The sequence below is a fragment of the Leucopleurus acutus genome (assembly GCF_964270905.1).
Source record: "Leucopleurus acutus genome assembly, chromosome: 6".
Classification (NCBI taxonomy): domain Eukaryota; kingdom Metazoa; phylum Chordata; class Mammalia; order Artiodactyla; family Delphinidae; genus Leucopleurus; species Leucopleurus acutus.
In genome coordinates, this window is record NC_139149.1 from 24,267,415 (window position 1) to 24,288,540 (window position 21,126).

At 52.6% G+C, this 21,126-nt stretch overlaps 1 protein-coding gene across 1 annotated transcript in view; it reads right to left on the reverse strand.

Annotated features, from left to right (window-relative positions):
- Nucleotides 1-4,978: 4,978 nt before the first annotated feature.
- The window catches only part of TMEM163 (transmembrane protein 163), a gene marked incomplete at its 5' end in the record, with an annotated part of 261,271 nt that continues 245,123 nt past the window's right edge, over nt 4,979-21,126 (reverse strand). Inside the window, 3 exons of the mRNA XM_082840637.1 lie at nt 4,979-5,050; nt 6,451-6,592; nt 14,572-14,683. Coding sequence (XP_082696763.1) covers nt 4,990-5,050; nt 6,451-6,592; nt 14,572-14,683 — 315 coding nt within the window. The 3' untranslated portion in view covers nt 4,979-4,989. The remainder of the gene's footprint in view (nt 5,051-6,450; nt 6,593-14,571; nt 14,684-21,126) is intronic.

Consider the following 21,126-nt stretch of genomic DNA (forward strand, 5'->3'; position numbering starts at 1 on the left):
ACATTTTTTTCCTAAAAGATTTGGGATTTTTTTTTTTTCCCCCCTCCACTGTGATCCTAAGTTCTTAAAAAAAAAAAAAAAACTTGAGGGAAAACATTTAATTTATTAAAGGAGAGAAAGCTTTCCTTTGAAACGTAAAGACTTTCGGGAATAAAAGTTTCTGAAAGGGGAAACACTTCTCCCGCCAGTAAACACCTCATTTATTTCTTGTATGTAATTCGATTTGCACAAGTACAATTGGAGAAGCTTTTTTTGCATTTTTGCTTAGATTCGGTTTTGTCACTGCTTATAGTTTACTTTTTGTGTGTTTTGCTGTATGTTTGGAGATATTTCTTTGGTGATATTTATTTTTTCTCTGAGGTGCCTTTTCACTTTCGGGTTCGTTTTCGGAATGTGGGGTTGGTTTTTGGAATCTGGGTTTTGTTGAAGGAAGCTAGCAGACTCCTCCAGCTTGGAGATAGGACATGCCCTGGCATCACTGCGGGCAACTCAGGCTGGGCGCCGGAAATGCCCTCCAAGCCCCCCCCCGGGGGGGCCATAGTGTAGGGGCACATACACCCCCATGAAGCCATGAGAACCCCCAAGGTCTGACTTCCTCCAGACCAGCGCATACTTTCCCAGGCTGCTCGGCCAGGTCTTTGGGTTTGGGGACTGCTGGTTGACACGTGCCACCCCGGGAGCTTGGTGAGGTCTGGCTGCAGCAGAAAACCAGCCCTACCTGAGGGGTTGCACTGAAGGGAAGCAGGCCCTGCTGAACTCATGGAAGCACTGGCCCAAAACCACTTCATCTGGTTAGCAGGATGAAGGGGAAGAAATACGCACCCCCTTTTTTTGTTTCTTTGGCAAACGTGGGGTTCGATAAAAGTGACTACTCAGCTTCCCGATAAGCTCACTTTGGGGCGCCCCAGTGCAGCTCACTGGTAGTGAAGCCACGAGTGTGACCAGGTAGACAAAACTGTTCTGTTTATGGGTGGATTTGTGCTTTTTAGACCAGACCAAGGCAGGCCACCCCGTTCTCCGAGGTGGTTTACCTAGATTGTGTATTTAATGGGAACATTGCCACCCTCTCCCATGCCCCCCGCAATTCTTGATTTAAAAAAAAAGGTCTGTTAACGACAGGCTCAGTTGTGTTACTCTCCCATGCCTGGAATGTTGTATTTATTGAAAAGTATTTTCATTTCTACACTGGCTTCACTCTAACCCCATCCATCCCTATGGGGCTGCAGAGCACCTTTGTGTGAAGAGCTGGATGGATGTAGAGAGATTCAGACTTCTTTAGGAAGGTAGGAATTTCCTAAAGCACAGGGCGGGTTCCTTTCCTTCTTGTGGGCTTCAACAAAAAAATGGAAAACCAAGTTTTTATAGCAAAAGGCCAAATTAGCTGTCTAGTGTCCGATGCAGAAAAAAACTACCCTAGCTTTCTTAGCACTTAGGGTTTTTGTGAGGATTCAGTTTAGCAGTGAATTAGCAGTGTTTAGCAGTGTCTGGCATATAGTAAGCCCTAGTGAGTGTTAAATATTGTTGTTATTCGCCTTTCGTAAAATTCGAGAAAAAAAGAGCTGAGCTCACTTCCTATCCTTGATTCAAAAGTAATACCTACGGGAGAATACTCCCAAGTTGATGGAATGTTGTAGGACGTAGTGGTGGAAGATACCCGAGTCCTGTGTCCACCCTGCTGGTTAAAAGGCACTGACTGGAAAATATGCCTGACTGCAGCCCCAGATGGAACTGGGCCACAAGAATTAGCAAACTGAACATAAGAGGGTGACCTCTAGCCACATGCTGTGGACCGCACCCCACTCAGCTTCTGGATCCTTCCAGGGTTTTGCTTTGCAGAACTTGGTGAGCTGGAAGTTAAAATGAATTCTCTGACAGACTGTCCCCTTAAAGTTACCCATCTTTCTCTGAAATGCAATGATAGAGGCGTTTCTGTTTTTTATTGAAGGGGAAAGGAATGACCAATTGACCTTAATCGCTCCCCAGGAAGCCCCTTTTGGCGCCCCCTGCTGGCCAGGGTGGCTCCTGCACTGTCCAGTCCAAGAGGATCAGGCTCCCAGGCTGGTTAGTTGTCACGTTTCTCTCACATTCAAGGTTATTCTGTGGGGGTGGCGGGGGCGTCTTCAGAGCTCCAAGAAGCTACTCGGGGCTTAATGTTGTTTTCCCAGATCACCTGAATGTCAGTTTGCTTTTTTTTTCGGGGGGGGGGGTTGGTTTCAGCCTCTTGCTTCCCTAGATAGGTTTAGAGTTGTATCTCCTCTCCTATCTTGGCCCTATTCTGCATAGATTGCGTTTGTGGAAAATGGAGGACTATGTTGGAGTCTGGTGTCTTTTTCAGATCCTTTGGATTCTCTTCAGCTGAATCAGCAGTCATTTAAGATCGGAACTTACCTTCTTCAAAGCATCATTTCCTCTATTCTTCCCAGATCTTGTGGAGCCTTCAGATTACCCCCCAGCCCCCCGCATCCGGTGAGGCACGACAAAGGGATGCAAGGGCAGCCGTGCGCTCGTGCGTCGGGCAGGGCCCCGTCTGGGTCCGTGGGGGGCAAGGGTGGTCCTGGAGGCTCAGCGCCTTTGCGTGCTGGAGGGCTCCCTGGGCCAGCCGGCCAGGAACCTAGCACAGGCAGCCACCTCTGGCACAGCTGAGATGGAGCAGACGTGGGATGCCTTTGCTCACCGGCCTGCCCGGGTATGAACAAGAGTGGAAGTCTATGCCAAAGGAGATGGTGACGTCCTTTCTGCTGTAGTTGCTGTCACAGCCTTGATGTCTGTAAGCTAATGGCCATTCGCGTCTGTGTCTTCAGCCAGCTCCTGGTACAACCATTTTCTACTGTTCACTTCTGGGGTTAAGTAGTGCGGGATTCTGCAGATAAGGTGTTGCTGTCAAATGTACTGTACCGGCGTAGAGAGCACTGCTTTGTTTTCCACTGTTGTAGAGAAAACTAGGGAGAACTTTATTTTTCAATAAACTTTTCTTGTGTGACAGATGGAAGTGATTTGGGGGCGGGGCGGGTGGGTGGGTACCAGGGCTCCAGCAGGACCCCGTCCAGCTGCATCCCCCAGCAGTGGTAGCTGCTGACTGCGTTTCACCGTTTGCAGGTACACTGCCGAAAATGCCGATAGGAAGGTAGGTTTAAGGAATTGGGGAGGTGGGGGGCTCACTATGGAACACCCACCAGCACTAATTGCAGAGCACGCTCACCTAGAAGGGAATTGAGTTTGCAAGTAGACTGTTGTTTGTTTTGTAGGTAACTGTACTACATCAGATGTTTAAAAATCTTGAAGGATGTACTAGCAAGATAGCCCTTGAGAGGCTATCAGAGGGCTTATTAGACCTGGGACATGTTTCCCCACTTCAGAGAGAGCACTTGGACCCCAGGGCTCAGTGTGGTTAGGCACAGGCCCTGGGAACAAGGAAGTTCAAGTTCATGCTCCCACCAGGGGCTTGTTGTGGGGATGGTGGAGGGCCGTGATGCAGCCTCTCCGAAGCTGGTGAACCTTCTGGTCGCTGCCCAGAGCAGAGACACCAAGGGAGACAGCCTGCATGTTTGATGGGACACACGTCCCCAAGGAAGGTGAGCATAACTTGAGTGCCTAAGTTTGGGGGCTGCCACGGCATAGCTGTCACAGTGGGAACTATATTAAACAGTAAATACAGGGAGAAAACCTGCAGAAAAGAAACCTATTGAATCTTGCATTTCCCAGACCTGGACAGTGTCCATCTTTTCTGTGCAACATGGTAACAGCCCAGTAGAATATGCCTCAAAATGCCGTTGGTTTAATCGGATGCTTTCAGCGTGCCTTTCTCTCCAAGGTCAGTGACCTCTTAGGACCACACCACCTCCCCTTCTGGGGCCTAAGGTAGCTGGGGGGCGGGGCACGGCCCTCCCGGACTGGGCGGGGGGGCGGGGGTGGTCAACTCCAGGCACCACCACATGGACGTATGTGGCTACTCTCTCTTCCCCTCCCTGAGCGGGGGGGGGGGGGGGTGAGACTGACCCCCGCCCCCCCCCCCCCGACACCCCGTGCTTCACCCACAGCAGTGACAACCTTCACCATCACGTCCCCATACCGTACAAAACAGGTCAAGGTCTTTATTGGTCACCGTCGCCCGGACAAGCAGCAGTGCTAGAGGTACAGAATGTTGCGTGTGGGGAGACCGTTTTTGTGTGTGTCTTTAACAGAATCTATGCCTAACGCTGCATAAACCGAGAACAGCTTGTTCCTTACGACGTGAACAGACTGAAATGTACCATTATTACCACGTCACACAGCATAAGCATATAGATACATCTGTGGATAGATTATATAATTATTTATTACAAATAAACTGTAGTTTCACACCTCTCCAAAAGGGATCCTGTGTTTACACGTACGTTCGGGTTCTGAATGTACAAGGAAGGGCCAGGGGCTGAGTTCGACCATGCAAAAGCTCACACGTCTATCACGAAGCACTTTAAAAATAGAATGGTCTCCTCCTTCAGAACAAATCTGGTGTTTGTTTAGATTGAGGATTAGGAAAACAGTATGAAATGAATGAAATACATGGACAGAAATCAGGAAGTGATAAAGGGGTGAGGGACCAACGGGTACGGTCTTCTCTTAAAATCTGCCAGGAGACTCCGGGCCCACGTGGAGGACCGAGGAGGTGAGTCCGGGGGAGCCGCTCTCCATTTGAGGCTGGGAGCACCCCAGAGGCATTCCACCAAGCAGACGTCGTATCCTCCCCACACGAACCTTTTTACTGCAGAAGATGGAAAAGGTCAGTCCTCCCGCCGGAGACGGGGTCCTGCTCCGTGCTCACGGTCCTGCGGTGTTTGGCGGGGGCAGTGGCGGGAAGCAGCGCGGTCCGGCCTGCTGGGGAGACCTGGTTCCCGTGAGCACAAAGAAAGTGAACGTTCAGTTAAACATCAGTACCGTCTGCCTGCATGGAAACCTCTGGTGGCCCCGACAGTCCTCATGCGGATGCAGGGCAGCCGGTCCCGGCCTCCTTCACTCAAACATCTCGTAGTGGCGCGTCTGCCTCACCCTGGGCACCATGTCGATGAGAAGCCTGCGAAGAGAAAGGCCGGTCACCCCAACACAGACCCTCCGCAGCCCTGGGCTTGAGCGCTTGGGAAACAGATGGGGGCTTTGTTTTTTTATAAATATAATTCACATACTATAGAATTCCTACAATTTATAGAATTCCTACAATTCAGCGGTTTTTAGTACAGGCAACCATCACACCCACCTAATTCCAGAACATTTTCATTGCCCCCCTCTAGCGGTCACTCCCCACCCCATCTTCCCCTGACAACCACAAACGTACTCTCAACCTCCATGGACTTGCCTATTGGGGACAGTTCCTATAAGTGGAATCATTCAAGATGTAGCCTCTGGCAACTGGTTTCTTTCATCGGGCGTGTTTTCGAGGTTCATCTGTCTATCTAGCATGACTCGGTATTTCATTCTTTTTATGGCGGTATAAATGCCCCACTGCATAGCTCTAACACATTTTATTTATCCATTCATCAGTTAATGGACGTTTGGGTTCTTTAAAACCCGCATACGTTGGGCATACGAGTTGTCTCTACTTTTTTGCCCACTGTGAATAATGCCACTATAAATGTTCATGCATATGTGTTTGCATGGATGTGTTTTCGTTTCGCTGCAGTATATACCAAAGGGTGGGATTGCTGGGTCAAATGGCGGCTCCGTGTTTAACGTTTTGAGGAACTGCTAAACTATCCCCAAAGCGGCTGAACAATTTACATGCCCACGGGCAAGATACGGAGGTTCTGATTTCTCCACATTCTCACCAACTCTTACCGTGTCTTTTATCATAGCCATCGTAGTGGGAGAGAGGAGGCATGTTAACATTTAAAAGCTCAGCACCTTTGAGAAGCTGTTCCCTTTTCAAAGGCCGACTCCAGCCTAGATGCTGGATGCAGAGCCAGCGATGCCTGCTGGGCACTTCCTTCTTCAGTGACAGGCCTCAGGCTGGGCTAGAACCAACTCTACATGTAGCCCTCCTGCACCAGAGTCCCTTTTGTAAGAAGTTCTCTAAGTGTGAGGTCCCGGCCTCTGTAGCAGGTGGCAGAGGGGACTTTAAGGGTGAGGACAGCGCCACAAACGCCTCCCTGGTGCTGATCATGACCCTCACTACAGAGACGGAAAGGGGCACAAATCTTTCTTTAGGCACGAAGGGTTAAAAAGGGAGGACCGTTCAGTGAACTACAAAAGACGGCACACAAAAGCGGACCCTTTGTGACCGAAAGCCTAGGCCCCTGGTCCAAGTCCTTGCCTCACTCCTGTCCCAGCCCCCAGAGTATGTGACGGCTGCAGGGGGCTTTTCCAGTCTCCTGACCTCCCCCGGGGGCGGGAGGGTCACAGGTACAAGACGTGATCCGTCGGGGCTGGGGAATAAAGCACCCGTGGCCGCCCGGAGAGCAAAGAGGAAACAGCACTTACTTGACCCCGTAGGCGAATATGGTGAGGCCGATGAGCACCCCGATGCTGCCGTCCAGGTACCAGACGGCCGAGTCGTGCTTGAACACCTCGGCGCTCAGCAGAATGGAGAAGCCCATCACGGCCCCCACGAGGGAGTTAAACCCTGGAAGAGAAGCAGAGAGGGGCTGAGGGCAGTGCCCAGGGAACTTGCTGAGCCACCAGGAAAACTACCAAAATGGCAGGCATGCCTCTGCGTCCCGGAACGCGTACTGGAAGGGATGTTCCAGAAGCACTTCTCGGGTGAGACACCCACATGGTTTGACAAATCTCTGCTCACACGTCACCAGAGACTCCCTGGAGGGAGCTGTCACCCTCACCGTCCATCCCCTGCCAGCCACCATGCCCAAGTGACAGCCTGTGTAGGCTCCTGTCGTCTTCCTCCCAGGCCCCAGGGACACAGCAGGGGCACCAGGCCTGCCAAATACACAGGGGACACTCAATACTCAGTGACTCATACCTGTCCAGTGTCTGCTGGGCACGTACAGAGGTGGGATTGTCTCAACTCTGAAGTCAGATTATCACCCTCGTTTTACCAATGAGAAAAACTAAGTTGAGCAGAGTGACTGAGGTTTAGTAAACTGACCAGCGTTATACAGATTGAGAGGGGGCAGGGCTGGGATTCTACCTGAACCCGGGTGCTTTCTCTGCCGTGTCTCCTAAGTCACCCAAGGATTTTTCACTCTCCAGGAAAGAAATGCATAGACTAGCATTAGCTACCTGGTTGCAGAAAGGGCAATCCAACCAGAACTGGAGCTAACAGACGTGGATCACCGTCTCCTTTCACACACGTCACCTCAGTGGGTCCCCACGACTGAGGCATCGCACTTCCAGTCTACCTGTGGATTTTCCAAGGCCACATGGGAAGGGAATGGTTTAGAGGGGCACCTGGGGTCTCGCCGCGCTGTGAGCCACAAGGCTCCTCGCCTGCCCCAGCATAACTGGGGCCTGAGAGCAGCTGCGGGTCCACGCTGCCCGGTGGTCCTCTGGCAGCTGCCCATGCAGGCCAGTACCCTCTCCGACAGCAGGCCTGCTCCGTTCCCTGGCAACTCCACCTGGGTAAAGGCGCCATGCTTCTGCTGAATAACCTTAAATGCATTCACTGTGGGCTGCACCACTGCGGGGGTGTGGGGTGTTCTAAATGAAGAGCAGGGGGACAGGAAGAAGAGTGTAGGGTAGAGATGACTTAGGCCAAGCCCTTTCTCAGGATCCACGGGGTGCACCTCAACAGGCGGCCCCCTCAACAATGGGACCGAGATGACGCTGGGCCTGCAAGGACATCTCACTGCCTGTTGCATCACACCCTCAAATCTCCATCATCTCCCCACTCCAGGTCTCAGCTGAGGACTCGGCCTTGTACTTCTTCGAGCACACAGGTTCAGACACCAACACCTCATCTTCGCAACACCAAGTCCACCGCCCGCCTATGCCTGCTGCCCTCACATACTCAGCTGCTTCTCCAGTTACTGCCATTCCTATGTAAGACTGGCACCTTCATCCCTGTCCACTGAAGGGCTTTGCTCTTGAATTTCTTCTCCCTCTCCTGGGTCACTCCCACTGGGATAAGTCTTAGCATCATCACCCACCTCCACCTCCTTCCTGGACCCACCACGATCCCCATTCACTACCGCCCTTCGCAAAACTCCCTGGAGAGCTGGCTACCCCATCACACCTCCCATTCTCTCTTGGCCCCGTCCCACTCAGGTCCCTCCCTCCCCCCAGCGCTGCCCTGGTCCTGGATGGCTCCCGGCTGCCACAGGCCATGCTTAACGCCTCGTCCTCACTGGACGCCCTCCTAATAAGAACACGTCTCTTCAGCCTCAAGTGACGCCGCGCTCTGCTGCTTTCCCGCTCTGCGCCCTCGCTGGTCCTTCTCAGTCCCGTTTGCTAGACCCTCCTCCTGGAGCCCATCTGCATGCCTGCCTTAGTCCCCTGAACACTTCCTCCGCCTATATTCTCCGGCCAGGTTCTCACCTCCATCCCATAAGCCCGCATCTCCCTAGCTCTCTTTCGTCCTGACCTTTCCCCTCAGCTGCAGACATATAAGCATCTCAAACTGAACACGCTCAGGGCAAAAACTGCTGCTGCCCAACGACTCACCCTCCGGCCACCCTCTCTGTAAACAGCGCCCCCGTCCACCTAGCTGCCGAAGCCAAACATCTAGGAGCCCAGCCTGGACTTTTCTCACATCCCGAATCGCGTCCACCCATCAAGTCATTCTTGCCACCTGTCACCCCCCCAAACACGCCCCCAGTCTACCCCCTTCCCGCTGCCCCTCCTGCCCACATCCCATCCTCTCCACAAGTCCCCTCGTGGCAGCCAAACTGACCTCTGTAGCGAACAGCAGCCCGGTTCTGAAAACCATCCAGACTCTTCACACCGGCGAGTCCTGCGGTGACCAGCCCCTCCCTCCTCGGCCGCACCAGGCCCGCCGGTCCGCTCCTCGGCCCCCCCTCCGGCCACGCCGCCTCCTGCAGCCCCCGGCCCCGGCCTCCCCCGCAGGCCTCCGCCGGCCGGACGCCTCGTCCTGGGGCCTCCCACGCTGCCTCCCCAGCCTGGACTCAGAGCCCCTAAGGCCGTCCCTCCCTCCCTCAGCCACACCCTCCTACCGGCACGCCCTTGCTGCTGCTTCGCGGTTCTCCGTAACAAGACATTTTTACCATTTTTCTCTTTGCAGACACCCCTCTTTCCCACCAGAAATGTCCGCGTAAGGACAGGAGTTTTGTGTCTCTCCTTGCTCTGCTCCAAGTCCCAGCACAGGGGCTGGCACTCCTCGGGGACTCGATTGATTGCTGCATTAAATACTGAGTTAACGGATGGAGGGAGGGGGGAGGGGAAGGCATGGACGTGGCCTTAGCCGTGGACTCCCACCGGCCGGGCTGGGCCGTCCCGAGGGAGAGAGGAAGCCACCGCTGCCCAGGCTCTGGGGGGGCTCCCTGCCGAGGCGGGCCTGCGGCTACAGCTCTGGGGAGATAGCCCCCCGAGAGGCGGACGATTTACCCCTGAACTTCAGGGTGTGGTCTGGGGCCCCCTGGAGAGCCAAACTTCTCCGGTGGCTTCCCGAGGCTCTCCACAAGGTTCACACCCGGCGGAGCCTTCCATCCCCGTTTCACCTCAATACAGGTGACAGGGGTTAGCAAAGGCAAACCCCTCCACCTTCCTGCCACCGGGGACCATATCCTCCAGAGGCCAGTCCAGGGAACTGGGTGGAGAGAGGGGCCGGGACTTGCTGGGAGCCTGCGGCGGGGGAGGGCTATTCCAGGCGGGGCCTCCACCTGCCCTGCCGTGTCTACCTGGGGATCCCGACCCACCGTCCGCAGGGAGCACTTGTACCCCTCCCCCAAGGCCTCCACTGCAGACAGCGGACCTGACAAAGAGCTTTCTCTGGGTGCCCTGTGGGTAGCGGGAGGGCAGGGCTGGCATCAGCTTCACCTGAGATGTGTCCCACCAGTTCCAGGTCCCAAGACCAAATCTCTAAGCCTTCCACCTTCGACCGACAGGAGACAGGCGCCCTTCCCCGTGCTACGTCCTGGCCTCCCCTTCTCAGGGCCGCCCGGGGACAAGGCTGCAACCCAAGCCCCTGTGGTGGTAGTTTCCGTGGCTCCTCCAGGCTCGCTCACCTCTAGATGATGGGGAAAAGCAGTCAGCGTGCTCGCCTTCTCTGTTGGCCGTGCGGCTCATGTAGCTGACTCCACTCCGCCCTTGTCACCGCAGAGTCTCTCCCAGCTCCTCGCACGCAGAGCGCTTTGGAGCTCCCCCCCCCCCGCCCCGTCTGTCCTGCCCATGGTTTCGGCCTCTGCATATCACACCCTCAATTCTGCTTCCATCTCTCCCCAAGGAGGGGGACGGCGGGCCCACTCTGAGACGGGGGAGGCCGTATTTCTCTCCTGTCTCCTGATACATCAGGATCATCAAGATACTTCCCCTCTCCCATTAGTAGAGGCGGGCATTTACCCTCTTGCGTCTGGCTGTCCCTCGAATCTCCCCGTTCTTTTAACAAATGGAATCAGACCAGTCCTCTTAAAAGAAGTCTCTGCAGCCCACGCCTTTTCTCAGAAGGCCGCCAAAAGTGTCCACAGAGACCACGACCCTGTCAAGGGGCTACCTGGGCTGGAGTTTACCTCTCAGGCATCAAGTTGGGGGAACTTTGTTTTGGGGGGTGGCTACAGGAAAATGGCAGAGACGAGCTAGAGATGGCTGCTGCCCCAGGGCAGAGTGGAATCCTTCATTCTTCTTTCTCCGTCTTTGCCGTGGGTACCAGTGGGCCCCCGGGGCCCCCAGAGAAGCCCGGAGGAGCTCAGAAAGGCTGCAGAGGGTGGGAGGTTCCCCCAGACAGCCACTAGCTGTCCACTCACTGCATGCACCAAGTCACCGGGCTCTGCCAGCCCAGGACCCACCAGCCTCTCCTTTCCACAGTGGGGGGACCCACCCACCCCATGCAGACTCCGGATGGTTCACAGCTGGTGGAACTTTCACCCTGTTCACCCACACCTTCCAGGAGTCTCTGACCTGCTCCGCTCTGCCCACCTGTGGTTGTGACGGAGCCTGATTCATTTCAGCTGCACCTCTTATGAGCCTGTGCGGGGACACTGGAAACGGCGCACCCGGACTGGGGCACGACTCCGTACCCACCCTGCGGCCTCCTTCAGAATTTCAGAGGCTTCCTAGCGGCAGCTACTCCCCAGGAAGGACACTGAGCCCACAGGCCACCCATCTTCCTAACGAGGCACACGAGGCCCCATCGGTCACTCACCTCTGAGCCGCTGTCCGCACCCCACCCAGGCCCACATGCTTGTTCCATCTGCCCGTTAAAGCCAGGGCTCTTGCCAAAAATAAATGCCGTCATCATCTTAGAAAACAGAACAATGTCTCAGGCGATCTTGATTAGAGGCTCTCACAGTCTGGCGTTGATGACTAGACAAGAATCTGTGTCATGAAGCACCTATTCATTGTATGCAGGAAATTCTGATTCAAAGTCGTTCACGTACTTGAAATCCACCACAGACTCCTGATACTTCAGAACAGTCAACCCAGGCCCCTCAACTCGGGTTTCCGGCTGTCCTGCGGGCAGCGCTGGAGCCCGGCTGCTGGCCCCTCGTTCAGAACTCCCCCCCCCCCCCACCCGGGTACCTTTCCACAACCTTCCTTTGTCTGATTTGTAGTATTAACTTGCCTGGCCCCCCTGCCCCGGGCCAGACCAACAGTAATGGGAGGCATGGCTCCCGAAGCCCAGCCGGCCCCCGACCTCCCCACGTGAGGGAAGAACAGAGAGCAGATACTTACAGAGGGTTCCCTACTTCTGCTCATCAATGAATGAGGAAAATCGGGATCCCAGACAAGGCAATGCGCAGGAGGCTGTAATTACTGCCACCTATTTAGCTGACACTCCCACCAAGCGGGGGACCGCAGAGTGCGACAACCATGCCCCCTGATGGCGGGGAGGGGGGCCCTCATGGGTGACAGGCTAGGGGACCGGGGTGCTGCCTCAGCTCTTTGCAATAGCGCCCCCTGTCTTGCTCTGCCGGTCTGTCTCTCCTCAACCTCCACAGCCAATTCATCCGCGAGCCCTGCCCATGTTATAAATACCGCCCACCCTTCCTCCATTCCCCCATATCTCCCCCTCCCCGACGCAGGCCACCACCCCAAGAGCTCCCCAGAGACCTCTCCCCTCCCTGAGGCCTCTCCGCTCTGTTCTCTACCTTGATGGCCACAAGTCTCTTTTCAAAACATCCGTCATGTCACCTCGTCTGTTTAAACATTTAGCAAAACATCCAAAATCCCACGCTTGACCTAACGTGCTGATTGGTCCGCCCTCGCCCACTCGTCGGGGCCCGTCATATCCTCCCTTCCTAACTCTCCCCCCGCAGATGCCCCAGGCTCCCTCCCAACTCGACTCCCTCTGCCTGAGGAGTGCCTGTCCCCGTCTTTCCGCCTGTCGTTGGAACAATTTTCACTTAAACCACCCACTTCTCTTTGTAATGACCCCTCTCCCTGGGTCAAGACTGGAACGGAAGTACTGCTTATGCAGGTGGATGGTTTTGTATGTGAAAATGATGACATCAGGAGTTATTTCATTAGAAAACACATACTTCTCATCAGGGGCTTCTCTTACACCCTACAAAACGGCGGGACGTTAGAACGAGTGAAGCCTAAATAGAAACAGCATCTGGAACGCCTATAAGGCGTTAGGTGAAGTCACCGGTCGAGGGAGGGGCACCCACTGTTCTGAGAAGAAGGGGGTCAAGCCCCGTGGTCATGGGTAGAGAGGGGACAGGGCCTCCTGCCTGACGGCCTGGGAGGAAGGCGTGACTGCTGGGTCCACATTCAGGCTCCCGGCCCAGTGTCTCGGCTGCAGTCACCTGAATACAGAAAGTGCTGATATCTGTAAGTCAGAGGGGCTCTCTGACTTATGGGATCTACTCAGGGCAGACAGAGGAGTGCCTGCTGGGTACTCACCACCCGGAGCCCCGAAAACTGTGCTGACTGGTGCAGCTTCCCCCAGGCCGGCCTTCCCGTCCCTCGTGTGCAAGGTAAAGAGATTTCGAAAGGAAGGAACAGAACACGTCGCTGGAGATTCAAGGTCCAGCCAGACCTCTGCTCTGTTCAGGCCTAAAGGGTGCAGGCAGAGCTGTGCCCCTCAGAGCAACAGAAAAGAACCTGGAAGGTGGCTGGAGAACCCACACCCGAACTCCTGGTTACTGCTCTCAGCCCAAGGCCGCCTGTGCTCTCCATTCCTAAAATAGGAGGATTCCACAGCCAAAGGAGGCGTTTTCTTTTCCAGCTTAAAAAACACCAGGCCACAAAAATCACACGGAGTGAACACTTCTCCCCCAGTCCTGGAAGCATCACTTTGACCTCCTGCCTGCCTGCCCCACCGTGCAGAAGTCCAGCTCCACACACGACAGGGCATCAGCACAGGATCAGGAGTCCAAGTCCACACCGTGTCACCAAGCTCGTCGCTTGGGAGGGAAGGGGCCTCTGACCGCCGTCCACCCCGTCCTCAATGGATAACAGCTACCCACACATGACTGCGCCCACGTATTGCACATAGGAGAGAACCCTGAGAATCTGAGGAGGAGGGAGCGGTGCTTTCCTTTAAAAAGAAATCATGGGAATTCCCTGGCGGTCCAGTGCTTAGGATGTAGCACTTTCACTGCCGGGACCCGGGTTCAATCCCTAGTTCGGGAAATAAGATCTCACAGGCTGTGCGGTGCAGTGGGGGGGGGGGGGGGGGGGAAGAAGAAAGAAAAAGGAAGGGAGGGAGGGAGGGAGGGAGAGAAAGAAAATCCTAACCATCTCTGCTCTACTTTGTGCAGGCACATCCACCGACCCACCAGCTTTTACCCTTGGACCTCCCACCGCCCGGCACAGGGGCTCAGGTCGCTACTCCCGACCCCCAGAAACTTCACACGCTCCAGGATAAAGAAAAAGAAGACAGGCAGGCAGTAGCGTCCATCATGTTTCTAGTTTGCATGCCAGCACTAGTTTGCAAAAAAAACGGAAACGTGCTTTTTCTACTTTCACACATCCTTCTCTGTCAGCCCAGAGGCCACGCGGGAAGCTCCTCCTGGCCCACAGGACGCAGAGGGACATCTCCGCCTGGTTTGGGTCTTGAGCAGAGAACACATGGCTCATTTCCCTGGCGAAGCCCTGGTCCCTGCAACTTGAACTCCCAGGCGAGCGTTTCACTAGCTGGAGGGGGAAATGGGCGTGGAGCGTTCACCACGGACACCTGCACAGAATCCAGGGAAAACATTTACTTTTTATTTGGAGCAATGCATATCACATGCAAGGCTCTGGGAAGCCCTTTGTGCTCCACGATTAAGAGCCTGGGGAGCCCTGAGCCACCCTGTAGGAGGTGCCGGTGGAGGTGATTCAAGAAGAGTGTATTCAATTCCTAGGGCACAAGACATCTGCCCTGACAGGAAACCCTGAGAATCACTAAAGAGCCTGGGTGGAGGGGAGGGCAGTGAGGAACAGATTCCGAACTGCTGAGCTCTTCTGCGAGACGAGCAGCGAAACGTGACCCAAACAGCACCTCCCCTCAGTGTGAGCTCAGCCCCTAGACGCACTGGCCTTACTCACCATCGGTTATGAGGGCTCTGCTGGTCAGAACCTTCCCCAGCATGAACTTCAGCACAGCCAGGATGCTGCAAAGGATCCCACTTAAAATGGAGACGCTGAACAGGAAATCATCCTAGAAGAGAAAGTTCCAGATTTCAACAGTTCAGCTCAGGTGAGAGCAGATTGCAAGCCACTGGCCTTTGTTCCCAGAACAAATCATCACTGGTGTACGCTGCCACCAGGCGGGGGATATTGCTTGTTTTTATACCTCAGTTACCTGTGTCGCTGGGAATCGAAAAAGATGATCAAAAACGAATAACCCAGACTTATATTTCCTTAGAAACCGATCACATACTTCTTTTCCTGTAGGAGATTCCCCTTCCCGCTCTTCTGCCAAAATGGTGGCAATCACCGATCAATAACGGAGTTGGTCAAATGCTAAACACAGTGACTTCTGTGTCGAGTTTTCCATGGAGAAGTCAAAAAGCAGCTGACTGCGAAGTCTGGAACGTGTAAGTACACCACTGGCCTAAGAACAGGGCCGGCTGAACTTGCCACGGGGTCCATCGTGGCTGGAGCTACTTATAACCATATTTTTTCCTTAACCTCGCGCAAGCAACTGGAAGTTCATCTGTAGCCTTCAAGGTGGGAAAAGGTATCTAAAAATAAAGTCTGCTACTGATGTCATCTTAGCACTTCCTATAAGTCGTTAGCTTACCTCTGCAAGCAAAGGCATGCGTCACATAAGCAAAAGCGAGTAGCCGTATATCTAGCCCATAGGGCCTCTCAGCTTCGGGCTCCCAGGCATCACTCCCATGAGACACAGCCTCCAGAGTCCCCACTATTAAAATGCCACTGCCAGCAAAAATCTCATAAAGCATCACATACACTCAGAGAAATAGGATTCCTTACGCTGTTGATTAATCAAATAACAGAACGCTCGTAAGAGGGAAGACAGCCTGTTTCCCCGGGTTCAACACTCAGCAAAGTGACCTGAAAAATCACCTTGCTGGAAACAGGGTATCTGCAAAGCATCAAAGCATCTCCCCCAGGGGAACTAAGATCCCACAGGCCACACGGTGCAGCAAAAAAACAAAAACGAAAAGCACCTCCTCCACAGCACTGATCAACGGTGGTTGGTTTAAACAGATGTCCACAAATCCTGCGCTACTCCCTCCCCAAAAAGGCCCAGCTTAATTCCCTCCTCCACCGAGCGTCGACTGGACTCATGTCTCGTAGCTAACAAACAGAATACAGAAAAGAGGCAAGTAGTGACCTTACAGGGGGGAGACCCAGTAAGTGATCAAGATGAGCATGACCATGCATACGTGATGCTGCTATCACGTGCCTGCAGACGGCATGGGACGTGAAGAAGGAGGCCTCTGGGTGTTCTACCCCGGACCCATAACCTCAGTTGAATCGTGAAATACCATCACACAAACGCATGCTGAGGACAGTCTACAAAACACCTGAGCACTACTTCTCATACACGTCAAGGTCATGAAATTTCAAGGTCGTGAAAGACAAGGAACCACCGAGAAATTGTCACAGATGGGAGGCTAAGGAGATGTGAGGACGAAATGCCACAGAAACAGAAAAGGTCATTACATGGGAAAGCCGGAGAAATCAGCGCAGAGGCTGGAGTTGTGTTAACACTGTTGTCATTCCCTAGTTTAGGTAATGGTACCCTGGTTATCTGCGTGAGACGTTAACCTTAGGGGAGGCTGGAGGAAGGGAATATGGGGCCCCTCTGTCATGTCTTTGTAACGGACGTATAAATCTGAAATTATTTCCAATTTTGAAGTTTTTAAAAACAATCACCTCACTGAAGTTTCACTTCCTCAAATGACCAGTAAGGACTGTGCCAGACCTGGCCTCTGGACGGATCCCCAGTCCCTGCTGGTGCATGAAGTTAATGCACCAGGGGCCACGGGGGCGGGCGGCGGGGAAGGACCCCCAAATCCAAGCTCTCTTCGTGCAGAAACTCAGTCTAATTATGGGAGAGGGTGCCCATCAGAAAAAAAGGCAAACATGATTAAGGAATCAAGTACCAACATAGACCCAGATGCAGATAAGATTCAAAAAGCCTAAGTTGGTGGCACTTCCCTGGTGGCGCAGTGGCTACGATTCCGCGCTCCCAATGCAGGGGGCCTGGGTTCGATCCCTGGTCAGGGAACTAGATCCCACATACCTGCCGCAACTAAGAGTCCGCATGCCGCAACTTAGGAGTCTGCCTGCAGCAACTAAGAACTGGTGCAACCAAATTAATTAATTTTTTTAAAATAAAAAGCCTAAGTTGGGAGACTGAGGCAGTCCATTAAGTACTATGAGGCCCCAGATTGAGAAGGTGAATTCTCACTTTGCTCACCCCATGCCTAAAGCCTTTCTGGCTTCACCCGATCTGTTGGCAAAGCCCTCATCCCTACATGTTCAGAGATAGAGAAAGGCTGTGTTCACCCCATCCAGGTCCCAGGGAGCTGGGGGTTGAGGTTCCACCCCCACCCCCAGATGCACCTTGAGAGGAGCCAGCATGGCTTTGCTGGTCCTCCCCTGGGTCTGCTAACCGGGGAGCAAACTGCTGAACGGGGGCTTGGCTGACAAACGGCAGTGACCCGCCAGCAGATCTTTGCTCAAATCTAGACTTCATTGCTTACTAGAGAAACAAACCCAAGCTCTCAAATCTCAATTCTCTCTTCCATAAAGAGCAGTGTGATACCCACAGCCTCCGGCAGGCAGCTGACGTGCGATAAAATGTAGCAACTGTTATTAAAGGCCCCGAACGCAGTACCCACACACTCACTTATTGCACCAAACAGCCACGCTAGGTGCTAATGGTGAGCCCCAAAGTATGGTAAGCATTGCTATAAAAGAAACCATAGGGAATTTACTACCTAGAAAGAAGCACACATGGTGCAATGTCAAAAAACGTAAGAGAAACTATGATTGGGGTCCACAGTGGCTTATCAAGGGCGAAGCGGTGTTTGGAACCCATCCTTCACCTTAGAGAAGCCTCCCATGGACTGGAATCCCGGAGGAACGGGAGATGGGGTTTCTGATGTAATCAATGTAACAGAAGCATTGTATGATAGTTCAAGGCACCGGAGCAGAAGCCTTAGTTAATAACTGTGTGACTCTGGGCAAGTCACAGAACCTCCCCCCATCTCCTCCTCCGTTCACGCATCTGTAAAATGCAAAAAAAGAAGAGACCTGCCACCCCTGGTAGCTGTGTAGTGTATCCACAGGGATCAGCAGGAACTATGTTTCCTGGAATTCCCTTGCTAGGTGTTTCCAAGTCACACTCGGCCACCAGAGAGACACCCGTGTGAGATTCAGAAGGTGGAGGTGAAGTGGCGGCCCCTCGTCCCCGAAGGCAGGCACAGGGCACCAGGTGCTGTCGTGCACGTGTTGTTGATCCACTGGGTCGGCCTGGGGGTGGGGTAGCAGCCAGGCCCTCAGCTCTGCCAGCTCCCACTAGATCCCCTCCTCCAGCTTCTCTGAGTCCTGAGCCAGACATGTGTGCAGCTTCATGACACAGGCTTCCTCTGCAGGTCACCCCTGTCACCGAGGCTGAGACCGTGAGGGTCAGATGTGGATTCAGGCCACTTTCAGGGTCCCAAGTTTTCCTGCAGTGCTTCCCTCCTGCCAGGGAGCCCTGCTGAGTTCAGGCCCAGATTCCGGAGCAGCAGCTCCCGTCATCCTGCACGGCCCCGTCTCTGCAACAAGGCCCTGTCCTCACCACTTAGAGAGGTTCCGCTATGCTGCTCGAGCCTCACATACTCCTCCATAAGGATGTTCCAAAGTGCTCCAGAGGTGCCTGGCACAGAGTAAATGATATATTTAAATACGCAGAAGCCAACAAGCAAAACTCAGGTTTTTTCTATCTGTGGATTATTCCTAGCAACCACAGTCTGCTCCCAGGACCAGCTCTGAAGGAACAGTTGCCTTCCCCAAGTCTGGAAAAACAGAGACTGTGGCCACCTTGAAGCCTCATCCAGGCTTTGCTCACCATTGCTGTGCTGATCTGCTTCAGAAAAAATAAACCCTGAAGAAGGACCCACGGAGGACCTGGGCTGGCACAGACCTGCCAATGCCCTTGCCCAAAAACAGCTTTCAACATCCTAGAACTCTGCTGTGATTTTCCCACCCAGAGCCCACCTGGCTCTCCTCTCTCCACACAGCCACCACATCTACTGTTAGCATGAGCATAATGTCACAGAGAAGTAGTCATCAGCCTGCTCAAGACATCAGTCTTTGCTATGGACTGTTTGTGCCCTCCCCAAATACACTATGTTGAAGTCCTAACCCTCACTGTGATGGTATTTGGAGATGGAGATGAGGGAGGGGGCCCTCATGGTGGTATTAGTGCCCTTATAATGAGAGGAATAGATTTCTCTCTCTCTCTCTCTCTCTCCACCTACACACATTGAGGAAAGGTCAGGTGAGGTCACGGCGAGAAGGCAGCTGTCTGACCCAAGGACAGATCCCTCACCAGACACTGACTCTGCTGGCACCTTGATCTTGGAGTTGCGTTCTCCAGAAACATGACAAATAAAAGCCACCCAGTCTATGGTATTTTGTTATGGCATCCTGAGCTAAGACAGTCCTGAGTGTAATACAAGGAGCTTCTGAGACGATTCCTTCCCGAGAGTCAGGAAGACAGAGCAGACCTGGCTGAGGATGAGAAATTGCAACCCGAGTAGGTTTGCACCACCGGTAGCTTCTCTCAAAGTGCAGCCACACCTGTCATGTCCCACATAATCCTCATAGCCCAGTCAAGCAGACATCCGAAAGGTGTAGAAACAGATGCAGAGAGGTTAAATGACTTGCCCAGGGTCACTCAGCTAATGGCAGGACCTAGATTTGTTCCCGGCTGTAATCTGTACCAAGATGCCTCAACCATGGCCTCCTAAACAGCTCTAACATTGCTGAATGTGAACCCTGTAAAAACAGAGGGACAGGCATTTCCTCCTTAGGTATTCTGTTTCCACTGTTACCTATGCTGGGCCCCTGTGATTTCTCACAACTGGATCTTTATTGAATGGATAGAAGATCAGGGCAAAAAGGTTAAGACAACTAGCCACTCACTCAGAAGCCCAGGATAACTGCGTATTAAACTGCATATTAAAGGTAAATGCTTACGTAAATCACATCCATTCTGGCAAGTTTCTTTATGACCTTGTAGTGGTGAAGGCCTTTATAACCATCACAAAGCCATAAAAGACTGATATATTTCACTACATGGAAAACTAAAACATATGCACAGGGTAGGTTATATACAAATACAAACTAGGAAAAATGTTATCACAAAGGGTTAGTCTCCCTAATACAAAGAGCTCTTAGAAATCCAAAAGAAAAAGATTAAAAAGCTAATAGAAAATGGGCAAGGGACCTGGGCAAAAATAAAACGAATTTTAAACATATGAAAGATGCCTGAGCACACTCATAAAAGAAACAGAAACCAAAACTACACCAAGAGGGACTTCCCTGGTGGCGCAGTGGTTAAGAATCCACCTGCCAATGTAGGGGACACGAGTTCGAGCCCTGGTCCACATGAGGAGCAACTAAGCCCGTGCGCCACAACTACTGAGCCTGCGTTCTAGAGCCCGCGAGCCACAACTACTAAGCCTGCGCGCCTAGAGCCCGTGCTCCGGAACAAGAGAAGCCACTGCCGTGAGAAGCCCGCGCGCTGCAATGAAGAGTAGCCCCCGCTCACCACAACTACAGAAAGCCCATGCGCAGCAACAAAGACCCAACAAAATTTATTAAGGAGAAAAAAGAAAAACGACACCAAGATACCATTTTTCCTCACACCAAAAGTATTAAAAACTTTCACTCCTTGAAAGACACCATCCAAGTAATGAAGGAAAGTCACAGACCGGGGGAAAAAAATTTGCAAACACATTTGCTGAAGGATTTCTATCCAAAATATATTAAGAATTTCTACAACTCAATAAGAAGCAAAAAGATGACTCAATTTTTTCTTTAATGAGCAAAAGATCTGAACAAACACTTCACCAAAGAAGATACATGACTAACTAGCAAATAAGCACATGAAAAGATAGCAACATCATTAGTCAACAGGGAAATGTAAACCAAAACCACTATGAGATATTGCTACATACCCATTAGAATCAGTAAAACTAAAGAGAGAATACAGATTACGGTAAGGATTTGGAACAACTGGAATTCTCCTGTACTGCGGGAATGAGTATAAAATGGTACAGCCACTTTGTAAAAGAGACCGGCCAGTCCTTAGAAAGTTAAATATGGACTTACCACAGGACCCAGAAATTCTACTTCTTGGTATTTATCCAAGAGAAACAAAAGCATAAGTCCACACAAAACCCTGCACACCACTGTTCTTACCTACCATTTTCAGAGCATCGAAAAACTGGAAACAGTCTAAATGTCCAACAAGTGGCAGACCGATGAACTGTGAAACAGCCATGCGATGGAATACTACTCAGCAACGAAAAAGAGTGAACTAGTGCTGCATTCAGCAAGAACACGGCTGCACTTGAAAAGCATCAAGTGAAAGAAAGCAGACGCAAGAGACTCAACAGTTCGTGATTTCAT